General features: G+C 45.5%; 2 protein-coding genes across 2 annotated transcripts; one reads left to right on the forward strand and one right to left on the reverse strand.

Annotated features, from left to right (window-relative positions):
* Positions 1 to 17: 17 nt before the first annotated feature.
* CSUI_009463 (uncharacterized protein) lies at positions 18 to 4160 on the reverse strand (the record flags this gene model as incomplete). The annotated part of the gene is made up of 4 exons (XM_068069579.1): positions 2527 to 4160; positions 1401 to 1541; positions 672 to 925; positions 18 to 203 (listed from the first exon to the last, which is right to left on the reverse strand). Coding segments are annotated over exons 1-4 (702 nt in total), but the record flags the coding sequence as incomplete, so codon positions are not given.
* Positions 4161 to 4238: 78 nt separating this feature from the next.
* On the forward strand, positions 4239 to 10494 carry CSUI_009464 (uncharacterized protein). Its single transcript, XM_068069580.1, has 4 exons — positions 4239 to 5814; positions 7003 to 7866; positions 9065 to 9132; positions 9914 to 10494. The coding sequence occupies exons 1-4, from the start codon at positions 5767 to 5769 to the stop codon at positions 10170 to 10172; spliced, it is 1239 nt and encodes a 412-aa protein (XP_067918445.1). The 5' UTR covers positions 4239 to 5766; the 3' UTR covers positions 10173 to 10494.
* The last annotated feature ends 1759 nt before the right edge of the window (positions 10495 to 12253 follow it).

Genomic DNA, 12253 nt, shown 5'->3' on the forward strand with positions numbered 1-12253 from the left:
AAGAGAAAAAAGAAGAAGACTGTTTCTACCTCATTCGTGATAGAAAGACTGTTGTGTGTAGTGTTTGCCTTTTCTTCTCGAAGACATACCGCGAATTCGCATGCACACTGTGGAGGAGGAGGAACCGAGGACTTTTGAGAATCCGAAGAAGACGAGAAAACTTTTTCCGACGACTTCGTTCCCAGGCCGCTTGATTCGTTCACCTATACGAAGAGAAAGACGATGTAAGTAAAGAAAGAAGAGAGAGTAGAAAAGAAGAAAGAGTGAAAAGGAATTGANNNAGAAAGACTTGTAAAAGAAAGATCTTTCATTGCCGAGTGAAATGCAACTAGGTACATGCATATGAAGTCGGGAAAGAGATAAATGGATAGGTAAATAGACAAAGTGAAGATAGATAGATAGANNATAGATAGATAGATAGATAGATTAAAGATAGATAGATAAATTAAAGATAGATAGATTAAAGATAAATAGATAGATAAATTAAAGATAGATAGATTGAAGATACATAGGTAGACTAAAGATAGATAGCCATTTGGTCGATTGAAGCTAGACAAGTAGAAAGACTGAGAATATAGGTGAAGTTTGTAACCTCTATTCCTGTTGATAGGAGTATCTTTATCTTCCGTTATGGCGTCTCAGTTGTAGAGAAACTGAGAGATGTGATTTACCTGAAGAGCTGAAAAGAAAGCCTGCTGATCTTCCTCCTCATTCTCATCCACCCCCTTCATGTTTCTCTTGTTCTTCTCCTCCTCCTTCTCGCTGATAAAAGTCACTTCTGTATTATCTCCTTCCGTATCGCTGCTGCCTCCATTGTCAATCGACTCACCACCCTCTGTCTCTTCATTCGACAGAGTCGAGAAAGCGTCATCTCCACTTTCAAGATAACTTCTCCGAAGACCAAGAGAAGATGACGACGAAGCTTCTAAAAGGGAAAGAAACAAGAAAGGCCAAAGAAGAAACAGAAGAGAAAAGAACATACAGAAATGACGGAGAAAAAAAGAAAGGAAGAAAGAAAGAATAGGGAGAGACGAGATCTTTCTTTCTCTGTGCGAATCTATTTTGGTCAATGATTGAAGAACGAGTGAAGCTTCTTTAGGCTTATAGCGAGTGTGTGAAGCTATCTCTCTGTCTCTACACCCTACACAAACGTAGGTGACCAGCATTACTCGAACAGAAAGAACAAACCTTGGACTTGTGTAGCGATCGACTATCCCTAGAAGACACACATACGCATGCATACATGTACATCCATACATATACATACCTACGTATACATGCATACATATGCATATATACCTAGTGTTCATACATACACACATATCCGACAGTAGACGTTCTCTTGAAAAAAGAGCTACGAAGAGAGAACGAAAGAGAGAGAGAGAAAGAAAACAGCATACCATTGTCTTGTTGCGTTCCCTCTTTGAGATCTGAAGAAGAAGAATGAAGATGAACAATGGCTCTTAGTGCTGGAAGGGAAGAAGAAGACGACTGGATAGGAACAGAAATCCCACTGTCACCCCCATAATGCAACTTCAATCCTATTAAGAGAGAAAGACCATACACACACACACAACAGCAAAACAGACGGAAAGACGTGCGAAGTTCGAGTCAACTCATCGTCAATTTTCTCCTTCTCCATGTTTCGGCAGGAAGAAAACAGTATGCAAAGAAAGGAAATTTGAAATAGAACATAAAAGTCTTGCGAGGTTTCAGACTCTCCTCCTCACTCTGAGAATATACTCTATGTGGGTATGTATGTCTGGCCGTGCCGGTGTATGTACACTCCAAACACTCCTGCAACACATGAAACGACACGATGCATATCCTTACAACTAGGACCGTACACGAATTCATTCTTCCTTCTCCTTCTCTCTCGTTTCTTTTCAGTCTTAAGTGTCCGCTGACGAGAAGATGACGCGAGGGGGTGAGACGCGAAGGCGAAGGAAAGAAAGACTTGTGAAAGACGCGCGTGACACAGTACCAGAAAACAGAGGGAGACAGACAAAAAGGAGAGAAACCATGACAGCCCTACCTACCGAAGAATCATGAAAATTGATGTATCTCTATCTATATATACGCATATATATATATATATATGCAGGCAGACAGATAAAGCAAAGGCATACGGAGAAATTCCAGATAGCTTCACGATACACAGGCCTACGAAGACTCTTCAGGATAGAGCAAGGAAGAGGGCGTGCATGGTACTGATCTATCAGTTAAGAAGAAAAAGACACTGCCGGAGAAGAAGATGATACACTAGACAGCGTGAGGAGATGGACTCTTTCTCTTTCACATGTACATATGAGAGAGGAACAATAATATACCAAAATGAAGAGTGAGAGAACATACGAAAGATAGAAGAGAGTCAGGAGTCGGAAGGCTCAACAGGCTAAAATTCTACCTAGGTCTCCCCCAATCATTTTTCTTCTTTCTTTCATTCTCTGCTTTCCTTTATTCATTCTCTCCTGTCTATCTTTCTTCGGTTCTCGTTTCTCTTTCTTGCTCCTTTTCTCTTCTTACCTGTCCCTTCTCCTCCTATTATCCCCCAGCTCCATGTCCGCAGACACACACACTGAGAGATGAAGAGAAACGAGAGAAGCTTCCTCTTTCCCTTCAAACCGAAACTCCTGATAGACTGCATTTTGTGAAGAAAATACTGTCAAGAGCACGAAGAGATCGTGAAAGGTGACGAAGAGGAAGACCAGAGAAGGAACGTCCGCTCCAGAAAGAGAGACAAGGAAGACAACAGACCTGCCGATGTAGCCCTTTCTATTCTAAGAAAGAGAAAGGCTGATGGATGAGATTTGAAAGGAAAAGAAGATGAGGCAAATAAACACCCTCTCTGAGAGATGTTCTCATCGACGGAGAGCACAGACTTGAACGGAATGAAGAAAAAGTCTGAAAGCTTTGAAGTTACTAGAGACCTATTCTAGACGGGGGGGGTGTAAAAGGAAGGAAGTAAAGGAATGAAATCTCTCAGTGGAGAAGAAGAAACCTGATGCTTCAAAGAATCAGATCCCTACGGAACAGGGAAACATCTTGTTTATCTCTATAAATAGTGTATATACAGATATACATATTAGCGCGGTCTATCTACACATGTGTATAGACAGTGTCCATGTGTCGGCACGGTATAGTACCGTACTGCTGTGGCCGTATCATCCGCGACTAGCAAGAGGAATGCCGGAAGACTTTCATGTCAGAAGTGAAGGAAGTTAAAGAAGGTGAGAAGGAGGAAAGGGAAAAGGGGGAGACGGGAGGAAAGCGAATGATAGGAAAGACGATAAGAAGGTGAAGCGGCGACTACTGCACAGTGGAAACCACAAGGCAACAGCCGGGGAGGGACACTCTGTTGCCTTGCGGTGTAGGTACACCCGACGATCCCGACGAGGTCTCAGTCCAGTTTGCTTCTGTATATTCAAAGAAGACGACAAGCACACTGAAAAAGACGGGAAACAGCGGGCTCCACGTGCACGATCTCAACAAATGATGGGAACCCGGAACTTAACATGGGGACATAGAGGGGAACTTTCGGGTGTACGTACACCGGAAGTAGTAAACGAAGCCAAGTTTCTCTGGCATGATCTGTCTTTTTCAACAGTGAAGCGAATAACCATCTCTCTCTTGAAGAGAAAGTCCTGTGCTCTCTCCAACAATAAGTGAGGTAATGATAAATCTCGATCATGCATGATATCTCTAACTCCTTCTATCTACCCCTACCCAGCCCAGCCAGATGTCATCCATCACCGCAAATCGTACATAGAACACCATCGATTCTCACAGCTCACATCACCAAGCATCGACACGGCGGAGACGCCCCGACCGGCGAAGAGATAAAACGGTGCTTTTGTCCTCTCGATGTCAAAGAAAACGAATCACCCGTGATGTTACGAAGGGAAGAAAAGAAGTCGGGACACGGAAGAAAAACCTGAAGTTTAACAGTGAAAAGTCTCTCGACAAAAAGAAGAAGAGAGGGAAGCCATGCCGACTAGCGGTCCCACCCACCCCCATCTACCTAGGGCATAACGCCTGGTGTATCATCACGCCTACTGTGAACTACTCTGATCGCTGCTGTCGAGCGTGGCGACTGTTTTCTCCCAATATAAGCCGGGAAGAGACCAGAACAAAGTAAGAGACAGGAAGACTCATCTTCTCTGGTGCGGCCGTGTGCTCCGTTCAAGCCTGGCTCTCTCTCTCTCTCACGGAAAACGCACACTTTTTTCCTCCCTGTCGTTTTTTCTCGTTTGTACGGACGTAGCGCTGGCAGCGCGCTCTTTATCGCACACCACCTTCTTTTGATTTGAGTCTCCCCTCTATGTTTCTTTTCTGCCCTCCTTTCTTGGAGTACGCTTTTTTCTTCATCCTAAGCTGCTTCCTCCAGCGAACATTCCACCGTTTCCGCCCGCCACAAAAGCTCCTCGTAGTCTCTTCCCCCAACCCGGCCTCTTGTGTGCCGGAGAATACCAGTGGAGTTCGCCACGATTTCTCCAATGAAGTTCCACCTCTTTCTTCCTGGTGCCGCATGAAAGATTTTTCTGAAAGGAAGAAACATCTCCGCCATTTAGGCTTTGATCATCACGGCGTCTGGGGGGCTGTTAGCCCTAGATTAAAGACGTCGATTGTGTCAACAGGACAAAAGCAAGGGCAATCGGGGTAGTGGTCGGTTGGATGAGGACTGAGGGATGCTGCAGTAGGGAGGGAGAAGAGAGATTTCTTTCACATTGGAGCAAAAACGACACGCAAGCATATCTGTGCACTTATTTTACCGTGGCGTTCCGTCGTCTGAGACAGGGGTAGAACCCCGCGAAGTGATTTTTCTCAAATGATTGCTGTCGATGACTAGGCCAAGACAACCTAAACAGATGCGCGGGTTGATTGAGTGCTCAAAATTCTCCCAGGCCTTCGGCATGTCCACCCTTGAGCAAGCCGCAACTTATCAAGAACGGTTTTCGCCCAAGAGATATCGAACGTTTCCCTTCACAAATCAGAGGAAGTTTCGTCGTAGGCGCTGCTTTTTTTGACTCTGTGGCCGTGTCCTTTTTCTAGATGCCTTTTCCCGGGTGTACATACACCTCGTGAGCTGGGAGATAGATACGGAGCTAGCGTGGAATTTGAGAAAGGGAGATTCTTTTCAAGACACGAGGATCCATGTGCTCTTTTTTCTTCAGTTCACTTCCATCAATATGAGGGACCTTCTCTCTTTTCATCTGTAAAAGAGGGAAGAGAGGAGAGCAAAGAAGAACCGCTTTTCCCGAGTTTGTCTGTCATTCTCTTCAATGCTCTGCTGCTTTTCAGCTTCTCTGTGTATTTCAGGAAGCGCTGCATATCTTTGAGGTCTTTCCAATGAGAAACATATCACTGCAATCTGTCTTCCTTTCTCTTCAGTTCACAACTCCCTTGTTCTCTCCTCTTCCCTTCTTTCTCTCTTTCCCCGCTGAGGAAGGCAGAACCTCTTCTTTTCTTCTCTTTTCCTAGGCGCGTCTTCTCTTGATCTCTCACGTCCCTCCTCACATTACAGTTTATCTACAGGGAAGAAAGGCTCTTGAATGTTTTCTTCCTCACTCATCTGCCTCTCTTTAGCCGTCTTATTTCCTTTTTCTTCTCCTGTCTCCTCCCTCTACCTGTCCCTTCCACCCATGATGCGACCTTCTAACTAGAATTCTTTTCTTCAAAAAGAACTTCCGTTCTTATCGTCGGGCGTTCCTTCTTTTCGCCCGCGTTTTCTCTTGTGATTTTCTCAAAGAAGAAGTAGACGGCAAGATGCAGAAGAAAGCATCCATTCCACGTGGTGTTCAAAGGAACGCTCCGGTAGGTTTTCTCCTTCCATCATCCGTCTTCTTAACTCTCTCCTTCATTGCCTTCTCGTTTTCATCTCCTTATCATCTTCTCCTTCTGTCCTTTCCTTCCTTTCCCTTAGTCTCTTTCTCCGTTCTTTCAACACATCCGACTGCGAGGCCACGTTCCTCACTTTTCATCTCTCTCTCTCTGCCTATGTGTCCCTGCCAGTCATCATATATGTACACCCGAGAACGCCGTCTGTATCTACCTATCTATGTGTGCATGCTGTCCGTATTCCAGATACAGGCATCTCCAGTCTCGGCAGGAACGAGCACTAGAGAACCAATGTAATACACATGTACATCTATCTATCTATTTGCTTCTATATATGCACATACATCTGATGTATGTACTGAATATTTCTACATTTCCAATGTAGTCCGGTCAAGTCGATTCTTCCACTTGGTCTATGTGTATCTACACGTATCTGTGCATGCGGTGGGTTCCTTCCGGTGTATACGATTGTTGTGGTGGCTGTGAAGAATAGAGATATGTATAGGCTTTACTACGTGAGGGTGTCTATGCTTTTCTTCTCTTCGCCAGAGATATGAGAAGCCTGGGTGTCTTCCCTGTCAGTCTCGCTGCACTGTTATCAGTATCAAGAAGAGAAAGAAGAAGAAGAATCCATGAGGGAGAGAAGAAGATCGAAAATGAAAAAGTCCCTCAGTTTTACTTGTTAGAGGGTGTACTCCTCTCAAAGAGTTCTATGAGTTTACCTGTGAATGTCTACTCGTTTCCCGATGTATCTACCGTACATCTTTCTTTTCTTCTGTTTCTCCTCCTTGTTCTCTTCTTTCTTCTCCTTTCTCGCTCCTTCACCTCTCCCGTCTTTCTTCCTCTTTCTTCTTCACATGGCTGTTTTCTTGATCAACCCACTCCTCCAAGTCTTCTTTCTCTTTTGCCTCTTCATCATGTTCTCTGTCCTATCTCTCTCGCTTCCTCTCTATCTCTTCATTCCTTTTTCTTTCTCTTAAACGTTCCGTCCGTTCATCTCTCTCAATCTCTCTCTCCATCTTCCTCTCGACCTCTCTCTCTAGTTTCACGCTCTTTCCCTCTATCTTTTTCCCTGTTTATCTTCATCTCTATCTCCCTTTTCTTCTCTCTTTCTTCAACTGGTTCTTTCTGTCTTTCTTTCTGTTTTTCTTGTCTGTCCAATAGAGGCTTTCGCCTCCTGCTACAGCTTCGGGAGGTAGTGCCGTCGGGGGGACAGGAGGCAATCGCCGAGGGAGTGAGAGATTTGTGCCTCGTGTAGGTGCATGGGAAGACCGTATGAAGCGAGGGCCTCCTGGTATGGAGAAAGCTTACTTGGCGTCTGATGGTGTATCAGGAGTTCCCTCATCGTCTTCTCTGCCTCCTGTCACTAGTACGAAGCGTTCCTCGATCTGGAGTATACCTCTTGGAATACGCCGAGATGCGCGCTCTCAATCGAATTCTTCGTCACCTCAGGGGGGCGCTGGGGGTCTCGGAGAGAAAGAAGGAGAAGAGAATGACGATGAAGAAGATGGAGGGGAAAGAAAGTCTTTCGAGAACACAGAGCGCCAGGGAGGAGGCGATGGAGATGGCGACGGCGGTCTAGGGGGAGATGGAGTGGGAGAAGATGGCGATAGAAGCAGGGGCGGAGGAGGAGATATGATGAACAAGCAAAGTCTAACTGTGGCTGGCAGTGCGAGAAGAAAGCCGTATTTTCTCCAAAGATCGTCAAATATCTCGGAAAGAGAGATCGGTCATTTGTTACATGAAGATTCATATGGAGGGGGGAGAAGGGGCGGACGAGGAGGAGGAGAAGAAGAAGATGATGAAGAGGGCGTTGTTGCTTCTAGGAGAAGTAAAGACTATAGACCTTCTCATACCAGAAGAGCAGGGGAAGAAGAACAAGAGCTGGAAGAAGAAGAAGATGATGAGGGAGGAGATGACCCACCAATTCAAGAGCTAGCCAACCGAACTCTATCTGTTAGGAAAGGTTTCTCAAGGGCACTCAGAATTCTCTCTACTGAGGTATCATCTTGTAGAAAGAATTCCAAGGTTAAAAACGACGGATAGACGCTTCTTCTTCATCCTCACATACCTTTCGTAGCCTTGCCTCGATTGATGGAATAAACCACCTTGTATCGAACTCTACAGATGAGTTTCACTACACACATGTTCATGGATACACGTTGATATACCGCATGCACGCAGAGCAAGAGACCAGCACACGTATTTTCACACACCCAAGTGCATGTTCATACATAGATATGTCTCTTTTCCAAGATGATTGGTAACACGAGATCAGTCCTTTTTGGTTCCTCTTGGTTGCTTCCTAGCAATACTTTCTGATAGCTTTCTCTGTGAAGTGGGGCAATGGCATCTCTTAACAGTAGACATCGTGACGACATATAGTGCTCGTCTCTGTGCGTGTACGTTTGTCTCTTATCTATATGTATATGTATATGCATATATGTGTATAACACATGTGTGTGCATAAATACATATATGTGTATGCATGTGTGTGTGTATATTTATACATATATGTGTGTGGATATGTTGGAGTGAGATTCATTTCTATCTAGGTAAACTGATTCCCTGTCTATGAATGAAACTTCAACACATGACAGAGGAGACAGAAGAAGAAGCGCTTCTCTTTTTTCGCTCATGAAAAGCCCGTTCTTTGGTAGAAACATTTCTGTTGGGAAAGGCCTTGCAGGTTGCTAGCATTTGCCATTGTCTAGCGGTAGCTCACGTCGGAAGCACGACAAAGATATGTAGATACCTCTATCTTCTATATCTATACGTACGAATATATCTGTGTATATATGTATTCACAGACTTGTAAGTTTTTGTGCTTTTGAGTTGACTTATTTTTTTTCAAAGGTATCCCGCGTTTGAGAGAGCATGTGTTGTCCGGATGTATATACACCTGAAGTTGGGCTCGTAAGGCTTGACGCTTGACAACGATCTGACCTCTTCTGAGGATCCTTGCTGATCAGCACCCGTTTCCTCTTCACTCTATATTTCTCTATAAAGCTAGAGATCCCTCATATAGAAAAGTACAGACGGTTGATGTGAAGGGTCTCTTCATCGTGTAAAGTTGCCAAAACAGTGCTTCTTGTCGTTAGCCTGGCACGTGGTGGATATGTGACCGTAGATACTCCCACGGGATTATGAAGGAAGCGAAGGAGATCATTCATAGATGACAAGAAGTTTTTCTTTCTCTCTCCTTCTCTGTCGTTTTGACATACAGGCTATGAACATAGATATGCAGCTTCAACATCTTCTAAACATTCATTCAACTCACCTGAGAGAAGCCGAGTACGTGCGCTCTTCTGTATTACTTCAATATATATATATATACATCAAATACTTGCTCTTGTCGTGTGTCTGAGTGTCCAATATATAGAGATATACATATGTTTTCGTATGTATGTCGTATTTGTATATATGCATTGCATGCAGTTCTGCGTACTCGTAAGCAGCGAGTAATTCCGACTAGCGTTTTATATCAGCGATAGCGCTATGCAGACTGTATCACTACTTCCATATATATATATATCTGTGTTATCAATATATATGATGTCTTCATGAGATGATTCAGATGGATCTCACTCTGTATAGATGAACGTATGAATAGGTCTTCCATGCAGCGGTGATCGCAGTTGAAATAGATAGGTAGATAGATAGACGTCTGAAATGTTCTTTCGGCTTTCAGCTCGTCCACAGGTCGCACAATTACATCAATCTCTGTATCTTGATCAGAACGGTTGAGTGTCATTTTTCTCTAACTTCTGATCTTTCTTGCTTAGAATGTCAGCATACATTTCTTTTCAGCATCTCTTTCTTTGGCTTTCCTTTCCTCTTGTTTTTTCTTTCTTTTCTGTTTCACCTCCCTCGCTTTTTTTTTTCCTTCCTTCCGTGTGACCAGACACCCGCGTGTTCCTTTGTTGTGTGTACTCTATTTGCCTGTTGACGAAGGAACCGATAAGCTTAGGTTTCAAGCAAGAGGCTAAAATTGCATCTGAAGCCATATTGAAAGCGAATTATTTAGAGCGATGGGAATCATGTTGATGTGTCTTTTCTTCTTTCTTTTCCCCAGTGAGAGTATCCAAGAGCTTGATCGGAAGATTACCGTGCTCTTCCCCCTTGTGAATGAAGCGATTGATCTCGCTGAGAAACCTAGGCCGAAAGTTGAACCTTCTCAGGAGGTTAAAGAAGCAGGTCGAGCAAGTCAAGGTGTCAAAGCGCAGTCGCCTAAGAAAACCGCACCGACAAGTCCTGAACAGAAGTTTACCGGACAAGTGCGCGTGAAGAAACCAAGTGTATGGGCAGCGAAAATGAAAAGACGCGCCCGATAAGATGAGAAGAGAAGGATACTATTCATCTTGTTGAACGTCTTTTAGTTCATTTGTTTTTCGGCTTTTCTTTCCGGTCTTTATTTCTTCACGACACGGTATAGGCCATGTATCTCTTTTGCGATATCACAGTCTTCTGTGCTATCTCTCTCTCTTTCTCGAGTACATCGATGGAGTTCGCCTTTCCGAAGGCGTCCCTCTCCTTTCTGTCTTCTTGGGCTGTCTTGTCAAGTATGGGCTCATGAACCAGACCAGCTCATTTGTCTATTTCCATTTGGTGTCTCGAACGCATACGGAAAAGTTCTCCAAGGTTCTCTAAAAGGCTAAGCGCTTCCCAGTAATGATAGCCCCGGTTTTTCTTGTCATAGAGATAGCCACCGAGGAGGAGGCTAGGCGGCCCGTAGCAGGATTAGCTTTTCTCAAGATGCAAACGCAAAAGCTTGAGAAATAGGAAGTTCAGCAGGACGTTCCCGTCTGGAGTCCGTTGATCTAAGAAAGCCGAGAATAACGTGTGACACGGTGATAGGGGCGGTATGCAGCTTAGTTTGGACCTGGCTAACTTTTTACTGTTAGTTATGCACGACAGCACGGGCAAGAGTCTCATACGCCTTTTTCATCGCCTTGTAGAATATTCACGAGGCAAATTACAAAAAGGCTTGGACAGCTCGAATGCATCCAAGGAGAAACCGGAGGCTAATCTGTTCGTGGATCAAAGGCTCTCTGCCTACTGTTGTCGTGAGTGTGAGAAGGACAATGAGCGAAGAGTGTGAGACTTGATTGAAAGTGTTACTGAGGATGTTACGAAGCTACTCGAGATGTAATGCTTGTATGTTGAGCATGCGTTGGCCACGCAGTAAGCATTGTGCGCGGGCTGTCGAGCAACGTATGTCGCACCAGCCGGGCGCTGTGCTATGGCGTGCCCTCCCTGCCGGGGCAAGTGTCGTACAGGCCCCGCACGGTCGCACCGGTGCCGGACAGTTGGAGAATTTGTATAAAAACCTTCACACGAGGTAGCACCGCATCGTTACAAATCAGTACGGAGAAAGAGAAAGCAAAAGCAACAACAGAGACTTTTCCTTTTATCTTTTTTGTTTGGTTTTTTGTTTTTACGGTTGCTATGCGTTGCGACGCTGATGGCCAGAGGAAGTAGAACGGTCCGCTCGAACGACTTTACGGAGCCAATGAAAGTTAGAGAGAGCTTCTCGGCCACCAGGCAGCGCAACAGGAGAGAAAGAAGCCGTCATCCAACCCAGCCCGGAGTGCACCGTCAAGGGTTCGACCAACGAGGAAGGGGCCAGCGACCGCAGTCACTCCAGCAGCTTGGCAGAAACGAAGAGCTGACATGTTTTTAGTGACGCAAACAAGAGCACACTTGCACGCCATGTCGAGCACTTCGCCGAGCCGTTGTGGAAGGCCGGGGCCCAGCGCAGGTGGCCGCCGTGGTTTGGGAGTGGCCGGACAGGCAGGCAAGCGGTCACCCCCACTAGTGGTTCGAGACTCTCGGTGGAGCCAACGCCATTCCTCAGTGTTTCCGGAAGACGGATTGCAAGCCAGGCTGCCGACTGCAGCAAACGCAATCCTAGTGCCGGTGACTATCGACTGTATCCGGGAGACAGCATTCGTCGACAGCGGCTCGCGGGTCGACATTATCAACAAACGTATAGCTGAACGGTGCCTGAGACCTACCTGCAGTGCGAGGGGGCGACTTGTGCTCCAGCTTGCCAACGGTCAAGACGACGAAAACGTCAGCTATGTAGAAGCGGAGATGTGCGCGGCTGGAATCCGAGAGGATAAGCTATCGGGGAGAAGGCGTTTCTTTGTTACTAACATCTGTTACAGCGTCGTTCGTGGATTACCATGGGTGACTAGCTGGAATGCGTCCCCGATGCTATAGTGGACTAGACGTCGGTCTTCACTCACAAGGCCGGCATATTCATGCACCTGCAGTGCGGATGGGCCAGTGAAAGTTCACCAGGTGGCGTTCGCTTACGCTGGCGTTCTTCCGAACTAACCAGCGGCGCACAGTTCGGTCCACTACAGAGTTCGCTCACGCGGGTTTAGTATTGTGGCTCAATGGTTAGCAA

Source organism: Cystoisospora suis, assembly GCF_002600585.1.
Source record: "Cystoisospora suis strain Wien I chromosome Unknown contig_5652, whole genome shotgun sequence".
NCBI lineage: Eukaryota > Apicomplexa > Conoidasida > Eucoccidiorida > Sarcocystidae > Cystoisospora > Cystoisospora suis.